The sequence below is a fragment of the Aethalodelphis obliquidens genome, unplaced genomic scaffold (assembly GCF_003676395.1).
Source record: "Aethalodelphis obliquidens isolate GAN/ISIS:26980383/991018 unplaced genomic scaffold, ASM367639v1 scaffold28, whole genome shotgun sequence".
Taxonomy (NCBI): Eukaryota; Metazoa; Chordata; class Mammalia; order Artiodactyla; family Delphinidae; genus Aethalodelphis; species Aethalodelphis obliquidens.
In genome coordinates this window covers 22382707-22398931 of record NW_020837972.1, presented here as the reverse complement: position 1 = coordinate 22398931, position 16225 = coordinate 22382707, and the positions used below count along the sequence as shown (strand labels likewise).

Here is a 16225-nt window from a genome sequence, read left to right as displayed (position 1 = left end):
CTGACTGTCCTCAATTTCTACTCCTGCTGCCTGAGAGCACACAGCTTGCTCAGGTTCTATTAAATGTTCCCTAACTTCCTGCCTCTTCCTCTCCTCTGCTCTGGCTCCCCTCTGATCTTTTCTCCATACCACAGTCTTTGCAAACACAGATCCCCTCATGTTATACCCTGATCCACATCCTTGCATCCTTGCCTGGCTGCCCATCGCTCTGAGAATGAGGATGACATTCCTTCAAGGCCCTGATGGTCTGGTCCCTGTCGGCCCCCTTGGCTTCCCCTCCAACATTCTGCATCTCTCCCCCCATGCCAGTCACACCAGCCTTCCTTCACCCTTGACCTGGGTTTGATCCCTTCTGCCACAGGGCCTTTGCACATACTGCTTCCTCTACATAGAACGCTTTGCTCTTCCCTCTTCTAACCAACTCCTATGCATCCTCAAAAATCCACTCGTCTGTCACCTCCCCAGGGAAGCTGACGTCCCCAGGGCTCATCTTTTAGTGATGGAAGACTCTCAGCATTCAGCACTTCTCTTTCATGACACTTGTCACAAGTTTGCAGTTTTATAGCCTTATTTGATTAACCCTTATCCTTACCACTAGAAGGTGAATTCCACACAAGCCAGGACCACTTCCGTTTTTGTCTTTACGGTGTTGCTAGCACTTGTCACATACTTGGCGCTCAATAAGTCCTGGGTGGATGAGAGAAACAGAAATGGTAAGTAGCTGGGGAGATGTAATAGCCTATTTTTCTCCTCTTAGGTCCTTTAAAATATGTATGACAGTTCAAAGAAAAATTATAACACTGAGGGTTTTCAGTGTGTATGGATGTAATAATCCATGGGAAGACAGTGACAGAGAGAGAAAGTAAAGATGCTGAGACAGTGGTAGTGTTTCTACATTCCACTTGGAGTGGCACAGTTTAATTCTGAATAGATTATTTTAATTTAAACACGTATATTGAGACCCCTGGAACGACCACTAAAAGGTATATAAAAATATATAGTCACCCAATAAATACCTGAAATGGGATATACTACGAAGCATTCAGATCATTGGAAAGAAAGCAGGAAAGGTGAAACAGAGCGATGAAAGGAGAGGGAACAAACAGAAAACAAAAAAAAAAGGGAAAACCGAAATCAACGCTGACCCATAATTGCATCAAAGGTCATTACTGTGCAGGTCACTTTGAAGCTCATATCTCATCTGGTCCTTGCAACGACCTTGGGAAGGTTGGATTCTTCTCCTTCACTCGATAAGTGAAGAAACTGAGGCTCAAAGAGGTACACACCTCACCTCCGAGCACACAGTTTATAAGGGGTTGAAACGACATTTGAAGGCAGGGCTGGCTGACCTTATGCCCTGCACCTGGCTGGCCTCAATCCCCAGGCCTGGCAGGCAGGGACCACTGGCACATGACGAAAACCGTGCTTCGGAAAGGTGATCTTAATAACCCTGAGTGCCACTGTCCCCATGTCTCCAGAATCCGTCAGGGTCAGATGCGCAGGAGAGAGGCTTGTCTGGAGGCTTAAGGACGATCAGGAATCAGGAGAGCTCCAGTGTTTGATGAGGGGGCTCCTGACTTCCTAATTTTTTCCAGTTTGAGAAACGAAGATACTTCGGCTAAAATATATTTTGGCTTCCATGGCTCTTTCCCACACCGATCCTCATTAGGAATGAGTCTGACTTCCACAGACGGGACAGGGAGTCATAAGGCATAGAAAACACACGGCTTTAAATGCCTTCTTCCTTGGTTTTGAAGACATGAACTCAGTAAGAGCTGTGTTCTTCCCACCGGGTGTCTTGTAAAAGGGAATCGTGGGCACGGAAATGCTTCATTACTTCCACCAGGAGTACCAGATCCCATGAATGTGACGTTAGGAGCATCGCTGTTAACTCCTGTTGAGGGAAGTGAGTCTTTCCTGAATTTCGTTACCAGGCAGGGCAGGAGCCAAAGCAGAAGACAAACCCCCTTTCTCTAACGCGGCTGAGATGACTCCGTTTGCTCCACACTCGTTCCCACCGTGTCACATCTGAGCTTTCCCGGGGAAGCAGCATCTTGACACTTGGAGGCTACTTAAGCACTCGTGTTAATGCCGACATCCGGCTATAAATATCACCGGTTTAAAAATACATCCTGCCACAGGCAAAGCATATCAAACGGGCACTTCTCACTGGGGTGCACGATCTTCAGGACTTCTGATGTGAAATGTTCCCGTGGAACGTGGCCTGTGCCCTTGGAATTGGGAAGAGGTTTGTAAAAGGAAGCAGAAGCCAAACCTTAGGAATTTGGTGGGAGTTTGTCTTGGAATGAAAGCCGGGCATTTCCAGACTCTCTGCAAGGACCCATGGGCCCCTTGTGATCCCAGGGACAGCCTGGATCATGACGGCTTGTGGAATTGATACCAGTGATGATGATGTAAATTTCCTCCCTGGAGAAACGCCAAGTGCTCTGCGCACTGGTCACGTGGCCAAGGGCAGCGTGTCTTCAGTGGCCTGAGAACCCCAGAGGGACCTGAAGTAACTCCAGGAAATGTTCTTGCGTTGACTTTCTTGCCAAGTCTGCTGGATGTCAGCACATCCCACAAATAAGGGTGGGGTCCTGCCGGAAATCTCCCGTAGAGCAGACAGATGAGTGGAGAGAATGTGAGCACAGATCTGTGTTCAAATACGGCCTCATCATTTACTAGCTGGGCAACCTTGGACAAGTTACTTAACCTCTCTGGGCCTCGGTTTCCTTCGCTGTAAATGGGAATAAAATATTTCCTGCTTCAAGTGTTGTTGTGAAGATTCAATATGTTATATGTGTTAAATACTTAGCACAACAGTACTCGAGAACTTAGTAAAGGTTACACGCTTATACGAGAAGGAAGATGGTGCTGCCTGGGGCTAGGACCTCGGGCAGGACACTCTGGGAAAGGCATGCCAGCAGTCTGCTTATAGAAACAAGAAGGACGTCAATGTCCACCAGCTGTACCACCTGCGATAAACACCAAGGAGGCTTTGACCGCGGGGGCCACACACACGGTATCAGGAGCTCCCGTGAAGGCTCACGGCTGCCCACGTCTCTCCCTCCTTCCACCCGAACCCTTTCCCAGGGTGGCAGAGCTCCAGTGCGGGTTTAAATGTGGTCTCTGTTTCAATCCTCTGGCCTGGCCACCATCCAGCCCAGAGTTTCACTGGAACCCCCTTGGGTGGTTCAGATGCTGGACTCATGGGTTTCAACCTCTACACACCACAGGTACCCTGTGGATAAGAGTGATCTCCTTGAATAGCGAAACTTGCTGCCAGTGACTTTGATCTTAGGACTTTGTTTCCTGGCCCCAGGAGAGACATGGTACCCAGCACCTGCCCCAGCCCCACCTCATTGCACCCCACTCCACCCCCATGCCCTTGCACCCCAGTTTATCCTCTTTCTGCTGCTGAGAAGTTGTCATTCTACTTCTGGAAAGCTCCTTTGGGTCTCTGGCTGCTTCTTCCCCAAAACAGGGAATTGAAAGGACTCCAAAACTGTCACGATCCACCAGCTGTCTCTTTATTTTGAGAAACAAGACTAAAAAGTTATGAAGGTTCAGTGCATCATAATGAGACGTTATAGAATTAAGTAAGTTTTGTGGCAGTCGTAAATGCTGTTGAAAAATATTTTAGTGAGGACCATTTGGGATCAAGTTCATGCAGACCTATGTCAAATGGTTTTAAGAGACAGAAATAATTGGTTTATAAAGTGGGAAATATGAGCGAGGTTAGGCTTCAGGCAAGGTTGAATCAAGGTGCCCAGGTGATGTCACCGAGAATAGTCTCTCTTCATCTTTTATCTCTGCTTTTTCCTGTCAGTCCAGTTCACAGGCAGGCTCTCACCAAGTCACGTCAAAGATGGTACCCAACATCTCCTGGCTTGCATCCTACCAATTTAGTCACCACGGAAGAGGATGTCTCTTTCTTTCCTAATATTTCCAGGAAATGTCTCATGAAACCAAAATTTGTCCCTTTGGTCTAGCTTTGGGCTCGTGTACCTAGAAGAGTGTAGATCACATGCAGACCCTGGAGCCAGGGGTTGGGGTTACTCCCTGAAAAACGTGAGGCTGAGAGTAGGGAAAGGCTGACGTCCTTGGGATAATTCAGGATACTGCTCTCATTTGAACAGGAAATACATGCGGGGCAGAGAAGATTAGCAGCTGTCCATTGCAGAACAGGAAGTCAATAGGACGAGAGTAATTGGGACAAATTAGAGAAAGTGAAGTTTGAGTTAGGCTTGGGGTACGGGGGGATTCGTGAATATTTAGGAGGAAATCAGACCATTAAGGGAAGAGGGAACCTCCTAATTGAAGTCAGGGAGGCAGAAATGACCTTGAAACGTTACTGGGACATGAAAGCTAGCCCAACCCTGGGGTACTTGGTGGCCTGCCAAGGGGCTGATTGGCAAGCTTGGACAGTGAGGGAAGTGGGGACAGCTACAGGTGTCAAAGTCACTCAACCACCCATCCATCCGTCCATCGATCCTTCCGTCCATCCGTCCATCCATCCATCCATCCATCCTTCCATCGATCCGTCCATCCGTCCATCCATCCATCCATCCATCCACTGGACATCTTCACAATAACTGTGAAGGGAAGGTGAAAAATGAGACAGAAGGATGTATTTGTTTCCATTTTTCATCATTTCTAAAGTTTCCAGTATTCAGCAGATGGGTGTATGTCAGAAATAAAATGGAAAGGTGTTTGTGTCTTGTCCCATTTCTAGTAAGCTCTCAGCCCGCTGGGCTTTCAGCCTTTGGTGTTTGGGCAAGAAGACTTCCTAGACAGAAGGCTGGGGCCTGGACCCAGGGATTGTCATCCTTGAACTTTTTCCACCACTCTGCATAAGCCCCAGGCTTCAGGGCTCACTGAGATTGCACGTCTGTGCCCTACCTTCCAGGGGAGGAGATAATACAGACTCATTAAAGCAGCTCTCAGTCCAAGATCAACTACACTGAGAACGAAAGGAACAACTTTTCCTAGTTGGGAAGAAGCATCAAAACCATCTTTTTTTTTTTTTTTTTTTTTGGTAGGAAAAGTTTCAAGCAAAGTAACGAAGGGATATTAAAACAAACCAGTGAAATTGTGGGTAAGTAAATGAAGCCATTCTCAGGCTGTAAATGTTCCTGGACTGATTAATCTTTACTTTGCAGGGTGTCAGCAGAGTTCAGATTTCAGTGGGTTTTCATTTTTTTCTTCCAGTTGTCACAGTAAATCTATAAAGCAGATTTGAATCTAATTGTAAAAACTCAAGTGAAAGAAATATAACATTTCCCCCCAAAGTTACTTAATTCCCTTAAGACGCTCATTTTGAAAGACTGCTAGAAATGTAATGTCAATTTGGAGTTGGCTTCATCCTTTTCCTTCAGTCTCTCAGCCAGATTTCAGTTGAAAGGCAGACAGCAATCTAGGTGTCTTCAGGTGGAGGGACTTCATCGTAGAGGATTAGTTACACAGGCAGTAGAAGAGCTGAGAAGTCAAATATGCACTTGGAGATATACCACCTCTAAGGCTGCGGAGATGGGGGCGGAGTGATGGTCTTCCCAAGGGCCGGAGGCTGAAGCCATGGGTGAGGGCTGCCCAGCAGGAGCTAGAGCCCCAGGGGAGGAAGAGCCACCTCTGGAGACAACACGGGAAGCAGAGAGAGGGAGAAATACCTGGCTTCTCTCTTCTTCCCACCTTCTGGTGCCTCCAATTGGCCAGTCCCCAAGAAGCAGGGGCAGGGCCGTCTGGGAAATGTAGTTCTCTGTGAGCAAAGCAGGGAAGGGGGAGAAGTGGATCTGAGAGCATTAGGACAGTTTACCGGCACACGCCAGGGTTACACCTAAGTTGGGGTTGGGGCCACATGATACCAAAAGGTGGAAGATTTCATCTCCCACCCACCCATGCATGCATATGCTGAGGTTTCCACCATTCTGTCCAATTCTTATTATTTACATATAGGCTTTAAAAATCCACAAGCCACAGTCTAACAGTTTTTTCCCATCATTTTGGAGACAAGGCTTAAAATTACATGACATCATTGTAAAATACAAGACCAAGGGATTGTATCAGTTTCAGGTGTAACATTATGATTTGATATTTGTCTATGTTGCAAAACGATCACTGCCATAAGTCTAGTTAACATCCATCACCGTACCTATAGTTACAGAATTATTTTTCTTGTGATGAGAACTTTTAAGATCTACTCTCTTAGCAACTTGCAAGGTATAATTAACAAAAGGACTAAAGATTACTTGTTTAGTCGTATGAGTTCGTATTGACTCTTGGTTATGCCAGTGTAGTGCAGAAACCTCTGCCGGGTGGCTCAAAGCTTTGTTTTCTGGACTCACCTGTTAGCCATAAGTTCTCTAGGGTCTCACCTCTCTGGAACTTTCCAGAAAGCAGAGCCAAAGCCCTTCTCTCTGGAATTCACCAGTGTCTGTGCACGTGTGAGCCTGTCTGTCAACCTCCGATGAAGCACTATTTTTCTGCGGATGAGGAGGGACGTTCTAGTCTCAGGTCGTTCTCACAAGTAGTTCATCGGTGTAGGGCTTATGCACCAAAGCCCGGGAGAGTCCTTTTTTCTGCCCTTCACCCTGCGCACCCTCCCTGAGGCAATGAGTGCAGAATGGACCTGCCATCTGGTTGGGACGTGGGGGAGGAGTGGAGGAGAAATGGAAGGAGAGACAGAAAGAAATATTGATTAATATCTCAAAAATATTAACCTTGTAACGCTGTGGTTTTCTGTGTGTGTTTCAACGTAGGCATATCTGCTGGCTCTATTTGGAAAGTCAGTGCTGTACTGGACGAAGCAATAGCATATCCTTATGCCAGGACATATGAGTATGTTGAGTACGTGCGTGTGTTTTTGAGGCTTGTCTGTTTCTCCGCTTTAGCTGGTTCACAGATCTTACTAACGTTCAGCTCGCAGGTCCAACCCCATCCGTCGCCTGAGTTAATTTTTTCTCTCCACCGTCCACCTAGCTCCACAGATTTCAGCCTTAAAAACCAATCTCTCTCTTATTTTTAGTTTACACTTTTTCTCACCATCCATTTAACTCTACTCTTCCTCAGTCTTCAAAGCCCACCTCCTAGAGGACATTGGACAAATGGATGACACTCACCCTACCGGCATGGTTTCCCTCCGGGAGAGTCAGTTGATGTATCTGGTTCACAGTTTGGTTACAATGTGGTGAGAATTGTATCTCCTCGAGTCTCTCCAAAGGCAGAATCTAGTTTCCTGACAGCCACAGGGTGGATCTTCCATCCATAAGCATTGGTTGAATTCCATTTGGCAAACGTGAATCCGGCTTCTACCGCCTGTGGAGTGTGGGCATGGAAGAGACATTCAGAGTCCAACTGAGAAAGTGAGAGTTACACAAGATAAATCAGAACAGTACAAAGCTGATTATAGTCTATATGCAGAAGAAGAAGAATAGTGCCTATATAATAATAATGCATATATCATATGCAGAATAATAATGATGACAGTACATCTGTTATATGCAGAATAATGATAGATACCATCAGTGATGGAGAGACCAGAGGTGAGGGTGGGCTGGAGCCATGGGGAAATGTTCTGCATAAGGGACTTCACTGTCCTGTCATTTATGCCATCCCACTGTGTGCCAGAGACTGTGTTAGACCCTGGGGCGTATCAGCAGATGGAGATGAGTTCTCTAACCTCGTGGATCTCACAGATGAGCAGGGGGAGGGAAGACATAGAATAAATAAACATATAAATAAACAAGATAATCTCTGGAGGGGATACATGCTGTGAAGGGCCAGCCATGTGAAGATGCAGGGACCAGCATTCTAGGCAGTGGAATGGCATATGCTAAGACATGGGGGTGGGGATGATCTTGACGTAACAGTGGAGCTGATCAGAGGCCAGCATGGCTAAGGGTAGTGAAGGGATCAGGCAGAGAAGCGGGCCCCATCACAGAGGAACCCATCAGCTGCAGCGAAGATTTTGAATGTTGTTCTAAGTGCAGTGGCAGTCATTGAGTGCCGGAAGCAGAAGACAGTGTATTAGTCAGGGTTCTCCAGAAACAGAACCAGTCGGATATACAGAGAGAGACATGGAGATACAAGAGGAACTTTATTCTAGGAATCGGCTCGTGCAATGATGGAGGCCGAGAAATCCCACGATCTGCCTGCCAGCTGCAGGCTGGAGAACCGGGAAAGCTGGGGGTGTAAATTCAGTCCGAGTTCAGAGGCCTGAGAAGTCAGGGGCTGATGCCGTAAGTCCCAGTCTGACCCTCAAAGCACGAGATTCAGGAGGCTGATGTCCTAGGGCAGGAGAAATAGATGTCCTGGCTCAAGCAGAGAGCGTGAATCCCTCCTTCCCTCTGCCTCTCATTCCGTTCGGGTCCTAGGCAGATGGGATGGTGTCCTCTCACACGGGGGTGGGGGGGGACCATCTGCTGTCCTCAGTTCCCCAATTCAAATGCTAGTCTCTTCCAGAAGCGCCCTCCCAGCCACACCCAGAGGTCATGCTTTCCCAGCTCTCCGGGCATCCCTCAGCCCAGGTGAGTTGACAGAGAATTAGCCATCACAGATGGCCGTGTTTGGGAGAGAGCACCCTGGCCTCTCTTGGGGACCTGTCGGGTAGCAGGACCGACGGCAGGAAGACCAACTCCAAGTCTGCCTGTGGTCCGGCCGAGGGGTGATAGCGGCCGGTCGGGCAGTGACGGCAGTGGACACGGAGAAAGGAGCCAATGCAGGAAGGGTTTTGGTGCAAATGCAAGATTTTCTAAAGCCTTGGACGCCGAGCAAAGGAGGGAAGGGGGCAAGAGTGACTCCTGGCTTTGGGGCTGTAGGAACGGAGTGGCTGGCGGGGTCCTTGCTGGAACGGGGCAGCTGGGGACACAAGTGGCTGGAGAAAGAAGGTCACAGTCTGATTTGGACAGGCTGAGTCTGAGCTTCCTCCTGTACGTCCACGTGGAGGTGAGGGGTGGACAGTTGGATATGAGTGTAGAGAGAAACATTTCATTTGGCAGCGTGAGTTTGTAAACGGCAGTTAAACTGTGATGTGGGATAAGATCCCGTAAAGAAAGAATGTCAGCAGAGCAGCGGCCACTCCAGTGTTCAGAGATCAGACAGGAGTGGAGAGGAAGAGGGGACACCGGGCCAGCGTGGAGATCCCCGGGCCAGGAGCGGAGGGTGTTTCATGACCCTCCGCCATGTTACATGTTACATGCTGCTGAGACATGGGGTCCCTGGGCAGAGAAGTGACCGCTGGCTTGGACAGCAGGGAGCCCCTTGGTCATCTTGGCAGGAGGCTGCCGGCTGAGTGGTGGTAGGGGAGCCAAGGTGAAGAAGCTTTGAAGGGCGAGTGGGGTGTGAGGTCGTGGAGACAGTGAGTAGAGACACCCCGTAAGCAGTGTGTTGAGAAAAGAAGCAGATACATGGGCAGCTGCTGGAGGGGAACGTGGCCTTGAAGGGACAGGTAGGATGTGGGAAGATGCAAAAGAAGCTAAAAAAGTTCCCAGCTAATCTTGTCCCCCGAGCTGCGACGCCCATCATAATTAACCTCAAACACCATGTCCCTCTGAGACAGGCTGAGTCCTGGACCCTTTGCCGCAGTGCCTGCACCTGGACAAATGTCTCCTCAAGCAATAAAATACAAAGAAGCTATAAGGGACTAAAAATAACTGTGTGCATCTGCAGTTGGGGCAAATTATGGATAAAAAGATACAAAAAGACCCCCCCCCAAAAAAAAAATCCAACTGCTACTTCTGAAGAGCCTGGAGGAAAAACAGGGTGTCAGGAGCAAAGGCAGGGCACTGCGCAGGGCCCCTGCCCTCAACACCACCTAAGCGGTGCACATACCACCTGAGCTATCCTCTGCCCAGCCACCTGGACCCACGCCTACCCTCACCCCAGATAAGGAGCCGGCAAGGGAACCTGTTGTTTGTTTTTCGCTCCCCGCTGCTGCAGCAGAGGCCCCGCTAGAGCCTTGCGGGAATTTCTCGTCCGGCCTTCTATCAATTTCTGTTGATTAAGGAGGGCCAAGAACCCTGATCTGTAACACCCCCGAGGGGCATAGATTTTTACACATTTTCCTTTCCTGAAAACGACTTTATATTGACTTGGTCCCTCAGCCCCACGACAGCTATTTCCATCCCAGCTGTTCCATGCACCTGACCTGCACACCCCCGTCTCCCTTTTGCCTCTAAGCAAGGAGCCCGCTCAGTGTCTGTGGCCCCTCTGTCCTTCAGTGACCCCGATGCCTGCGACAGCACGCCTGGAGCAATTTTGTATTCAGTTGGTCTTTCTAATGAATCCTCGTAAGGAAGATGGTTTCCTTCTTTCCACTAATAACTTCCCTCAAAGCTAAATAAAGATTACACAGGCTGCGTTTGGCACTGACCACTTCCGGAATAAACAGAAGCGCAAAGATGAGCTGGAACGGCTGCCTAACTGTCCATCCCAGCCAGGTTCGCTCTTTGGGAGCCTGAAAAAGTGGATCTGCCCCTGGTAGAGTTTCACGGTGAAGATGGCCACGGGGGAGAAGTGGCCTGAGGCCAGCAAAGGGTCAGTGGTCGGGCGGACCCTGGCTCTGTGGTTTGCCGTTCTTGGGATGGCTTCCAGGCTCTGCTGCAGCACCCTGTTTTAACGGTGAGCACAGCACACAGCTCTCAGCACTGGGTGAGACAGGGCCTGGCACTCAGTAAGTGCTTACTGAATGGTAGCACATTTTGTTTAACTGCACCATCTTACCAGTGCCATCATCCTAGTCACTCACTGCCTTGCTGGTAGAGTCCCTGGTCACCGAATACCTTCTACCCCGACCCCCCTGCCCCGTGCACCTTGAGTTTTATACTGAAGTGGCATCCCGTGATACTTCATAACATGATGCTGTATTACATGATGCTGCGTTACGTGATGCTGCATTACGTGATGCTGCGTTACATGATGCTGCGTTACATGATGCTGAATTGCGTGATACTTCATAACGTGATGCTCTGTTACACAATGCCAAATTACATCATGCTCTACCACATGGTACTGTATCACATGACACTTTATTACACGAAGCTGCATTACAGGGTCCTGCCTTACATGATACTGCACGAGGTCCATGGGAAGGAGTTTTCTTATATTCAGAGTGAAAGGTAATAGGCTTCGTAGATGCCAGGTACTACCCTAAGTCATGTCATATTCAAAACCCCTTTTCGAAGCAGGTGTTCATTCCTAATTAACTAATCAACATTGTTAACTACCCATGGGAAAGTTGATCCATATGCTAATAAACAGTTCATCCCGGAGAAGGAAATGAAGCCCAGAGAGGTTAAGTCACTAGCTAGAGGCAGCAGAGCTGGGATTTGAACCCAGGCAGTCTGGTTCTTGATCACCTCACCCTGCCCTTTTATTGACCTGAGATACCGGAAACACACCTCCACCATCACTGTCCCTGCAAAAGCACCTGCAAAAGCACCTGCTGGGGAATGTTCAGAAAATTCCCGGAGCTGGGCCGAGGCCAGTGTGGCTGGAACAGACTGGGCGGTCAGAGCTGAGTCCAAGGAGTCATGAGGGAAGATCACAACCGATGGCTTATTTACTGAGTGACCTGTCCAGGGCAGGGACCACAGCCTGAGACAGGAGCCTGTTTACATCCTAGGGAGGGGAAGCAGACAGTGGGCTAGTAAAGTGTGAAATATATTAGATGGTGAGAAGTGCTCTGGAGTGAAATAAAGCAGGGTGGAGAAAAAGATGCTGCAGGGGGGTTGGTTATAGTTTTAAATATGGCTTCACTGAGAAGGTGGTATTTGGGCAAAGCCTGGACTTTGAGAGAACAAGCGCTTCCAGTATTGGGGATGGGGTTAGAGTGTGACTGGCAGAGGGAACAGCATGTGCAAAGGCCCTGAGGTGGAAGTTTGCCTGGTCTTTGGAAAGAGTAGGAAAGCCCGGGTGTGTGTAGCAGAGCGGGAGAGGCGGGCAGAGTGCAGCCTCACCGCCACGGCAGCACTGCGGTCTTACTCTGTGTCATGAGGACCACTGAGGGGCTCTGAGCAGAGGAGGGGCACGACCCACCTTCTGGGTGCAAAGACCCCTCAGCCTGCGGCGGCCAGGGCTTGGCCTCAGGGTGGGCATCTGGCCAGTTTGGGCCAAAAAGACCAAAGGGGAAATCGTCAGGCACACTCTGGAAAGATGTTCCTCCTTGACGTGATGGAGGATTAAAGCTCCCTTTCCCTCCTGTGGGACATTGTCCGCACCAGAGAGCGGTGTCTGGAGCAGGGAACCTTCTGGAAGCTTCCTAGGAGCTCAGTGCAGCCCCCGTGCTCCACAGTCCTGTTAGCAGCCTGGCTCAGTGCCTCGGCTCGGTGGGAATGGGCGGCATCCAGGCGCCATGCTGTTCCCACGCCTGGACTCCACCCCCAGCCCTTCCTCGGGGAGCGGGGCGGAGCTCCGTCACCAGCCTCTGGTCTCCGCTTCTTCTTGGGGAGGCTCCGGCCACTTCAGTGAATACTGCCAGCCTCTGCTACACCTGCAGCTCCCCCCGTCCCACGCCGTATTTTTCTCCTTAACACTTAGGACCACCTGACGCACTCCACATTGTTTGATATACGTGGGTAGGGTCTGTCTCTCCCTCTCGAGTGTAAACTCCAAGAGACTTGGTTTTGTGTGTGTTTGTCTTCACTGCCGTCGCCTTCAGAACCCAGGGTGGTGACTGACACGTGACAAGTACTTGGTAATTGTTTGTTGAATGAATGAACGAGAGCGAGTGAATGAGTGAGTCTTCATTACAGTATTGGATTGGCATTTCATCACAGGATTGGGCTATGTGAAATAGCCAGTCTTATAGGTCAGAATGGTTGCACATCAACTTCAGTGGCTCAGCCTAGCGCTTCTTGTTGACATTTCCTTGTTTATTTGCTTTGCTGTGTCCTTTCTTACCCGCTCGCCCAGTTACAATGTCCATCCGTGGAGGCAGGACCCTGTTGTTCTTGATGCCCAGCGTCGTGGCACATGACAGGTACCCAGTAAATGTTGGTTGAATGAATAAATATACAGAAGTAAATGAATGAAGGAATGGAACAGAAATACTCCTCTCTAGAGCGAAAAGCCTCACACACACGGTCCCATCGACCCTCTGACAACCCCATGAAAGTTGGTGGAGGATAAGTACTAATGAACTCTAGTGCCCTTAAGAAGAAACCCCATACCAGACAAAAGTAACATCCCTCTGAGTCGGTGAGAAGTGTTTGTGGAAGAATTTCCAAAGCTTCTTGGAAGCTCAGAGAATTCCTGACATGTTTAAAGGCTCTGGGGGTTCGTCTTAGTGTTCCTGAAAATGCCTGGTGCCTTGGGCCACCGGTCGGGGAATCAGGGTGGGTTGGTGGTCGGCAGGGGGGAGTCGAATCTGCCACAAGAGGTCATTAGAAATTGCTAGGCCCAAGTTGGTAATCAGAGCTCCGCAGGGCCGGGAGAGCTGTGTTCAAGACTGGCTCTTGGGAAGCTACGTAGCAATAACCCCTCTCCTGTCCAGGAAGGCGAGGCTCAGTCAGACCAGGAAGGCTGGAGACTGGAGCAGACGCAAGAAGTTGCATGTGTGCTGTTTCTCCTCCCGCCCGCATACAGACACAAACGGCCCATTCCAGTCCCAGCTCGGGGCAGGTTATAGTTATTGACAAACACACCCATTTCCACCTTTTCAGGGGATTTGGTTCATGTTTGAGGGGTTCTGACTTTCCAGGATCCTGGGTTCTGGTGAGAGTTTCCATAGCAACAGTGAAACCAGCACTCGTCCACCGAGGGGCTAAGAAATTGCAACTTCCCAGGGAAGTGAGACAGCAGAGGGGCTGCAAGGTTGTTCAGCCCCAAACTGGAGACAAAGCCAGAGCGTGATGTCGCCACGCATGTAACACGTGCAACACGGGCTGCAGGAAGACTTCACTTTTTAATGCAAAAAAAAAAAAAAAAGTAGAACTTTGGGATGTGAACCTGCAAAGCTTCCCCATCTGTGGTTAAAAGTGTTGAGTGCCAAGATCTTTCCCGGAAGGAAAGAGCTTTTGGTGGCAGTGGGTGGGATGGACTTGGGAAAAATGGTGAAGAGAATAAATTTGCCTCTCTGCCCTTATCTCTCCGAGACCCCTTCCCCAGCCTGGGGGATAAAAATAAGTAATAGAATTAAAACAAAATTTAAAAGTAATAATAATAAGTCATCAACAAATTCAAGCTAAGGAAGAAGGTATGTTAGGGTCCCTTCCCCATTATATCAAGGTATCTCCTGTCTGTATAACAGGGGTCATGCCCTCGGATGTCAGGTCACAGGAAGGTGAGACTGGGTCTGCAGGGACAGCGGCAAAAAGGAGGCCTGTGCTCGGGAAGGGAACAGCTCTGACTCAGCCTCTGCCAGCCCCCCCGGGTGGGACACATCGCTAAAACTTTTGGGAAAAGATCCAGATTTTTAAAATGTTGATTGCTAAGCCATCTTTGGCATAGATCTCGTTATAAAAAAGAAATAGGAAAGAAAGAAGGGAGGGAGGGAGGGAGGGAAGGAGGGAGGGGAGGGGAGGGGAGGAAGCTGAATTCAAATGTTGTGCATTCCCTGTGATTCTGCCTGTGTGAAAGTCTATCCCACCCACGCCTTTTTTCTACATGGTGTCATTTCTCATGTTTCCTCCCCACCAGGGTTCACAGGTGGTCACTGTTAGGGCCGGGGAGGTCCCGGTGTCCTGGGATGCTTGCTGGGGGGTTCTCCTGGGGGATGGCTTTGGGTGACAAGAAATCATCAGAGGTGGGGAGAAGATGCTCCGATCAGAGGAAGGGTCCAGCCCTGGGACTCCCTGCCTCGGTGGGACCTTTGCAGAGGGACAGATGAGGGGGCACTTGGACTTGTTGGGGCTGAGCACCCCGCTTCCCCAGGGCGAGCGGACAGGACCAAACCCTGAGATTCAGAGGCTCCACGGAGGCGTCCGATTTGCATCCCAGACGGCCACTCACCATGTGTGACAAACAAGGAAAACCTGGTGTGTCAGTTTTCCCATCTGTAGAATGGGGCTAGTTACAGTACCTCCCTCCTACGATTATTGTGGATGACATGAGTTAAATGGTAGTAAACAGCTTGGAACAGTACCCCTATGTAGGGAAAAGTCCATAGGTCTTGGCTGGTATTTGCAGAAGACCTGGGGGAAAAACACGGAGAGAAGGGAGGATTTTTTCCAAACAGGAAGAAGAGAGCTTCACCTCCACAGCACGGGAACCTACAGCTCTGCTCACGTGCTCCTGGCATGTAAACTAGAAAATGTGAAAACGGGGGAGGGAGGCTTGTGGGTGTGAGGGTTTCCCCGGCTGGTCCCTGCTGCCCTCGGGAGAAGCCGGGGATGCAGGCGGTGAGTCAGAGCGGGGAGCCGGCCGTGGGGACCCAGCACGCAGCTCCCTGCCGGGCGCTGGGCTGACCTGACCTGCCCTCCCCCCAACGCAGCACATGCGAGAGGCCGCGGAACGGCGGCAGCAGCTGCAGTTGGAGCATGAACAAGCCCTGGCCGTCCTCAGCGCCAAGCAGCAGGAAATCGACCTCCTGCAGAAGGTGAGCCGGGCTGAGGCTGGCGGCTGGGAGGACGCGGGCGGCGGAGGGGGCCTGGGTGCGGGTGGCTGGCTGCTCTCCTGAGCCCTTGCTCACAGGCTAGGGAGCGCCTGCCTCTCCTTCCTGGCGCGGAACGAGTCCCCGTGCTCTCTAGTTTCTCCTAGGTTGACTTGCGATTATGTTCTAAACTGCAAAAAAGTCAAAGGAAAAGCTCTAACAGTCGATGCTGGCGAAATTGTAGGGAAAATGACACGCCTGTGGATTATGGAAAAGGGTATGAATTGCTTCAGCTCTGGGGGCAAGCAACCTGACAGCGTCAATGAAAGCTAAAAACACGGGTCTGTTTTGACCCTGCAACCCTCCATTCTGGGGATACGCCGAATATGCCCTGTAAGAAACGCAGGAACCCGTTCACAATGATGGTTTGGTTTGGTCTGCAGTCCTGCAGCGTGGGCACAGGCAACGGGGTTAGATCGAATGCTCACCCCAGGGTGTGGTTGTGTGAATCGCGGGGCATCCGTGCCACAGAGCAGCGCCACAGCCTTGGGAGGAATCATTTGGGTTTGCAGCTGCTCTCTGGGGAGGTTTACGTCACGGTCTGCTAAGTGAGCAAATCAAATTTCAGAGAAATATGTGCAGCGGGATCTCAGGAACGAAGGACAAGAGGGAGAGAGAGGGAGGGAGGGACGGGGAGAGAGA

General features: G+C 50.0%; 1 protein-coding gene across 1 annotated transcript in view; it reads left to right on the top strand.

Annotated features, from left to right (window-relative positions):
* Positions 1-16225, top strand: part of RIMBP2 (RIMS binding protein 2) — a 246373-nt gene that overhangs the window by 156567 nt on the left and 73581 nt on the right. The window contains exon 4 of the mRNA XM_027125143.1: positions 15425-15529. Coding sequence (XP_026980944.1) covers positions 15428-15529 — 102 coding nt within the window. The 5' untranslated portion in view covers positions 15425-15427. The remainder of the gene's footprint in view (positions 1-15424; positions 15530-16225) is intronic.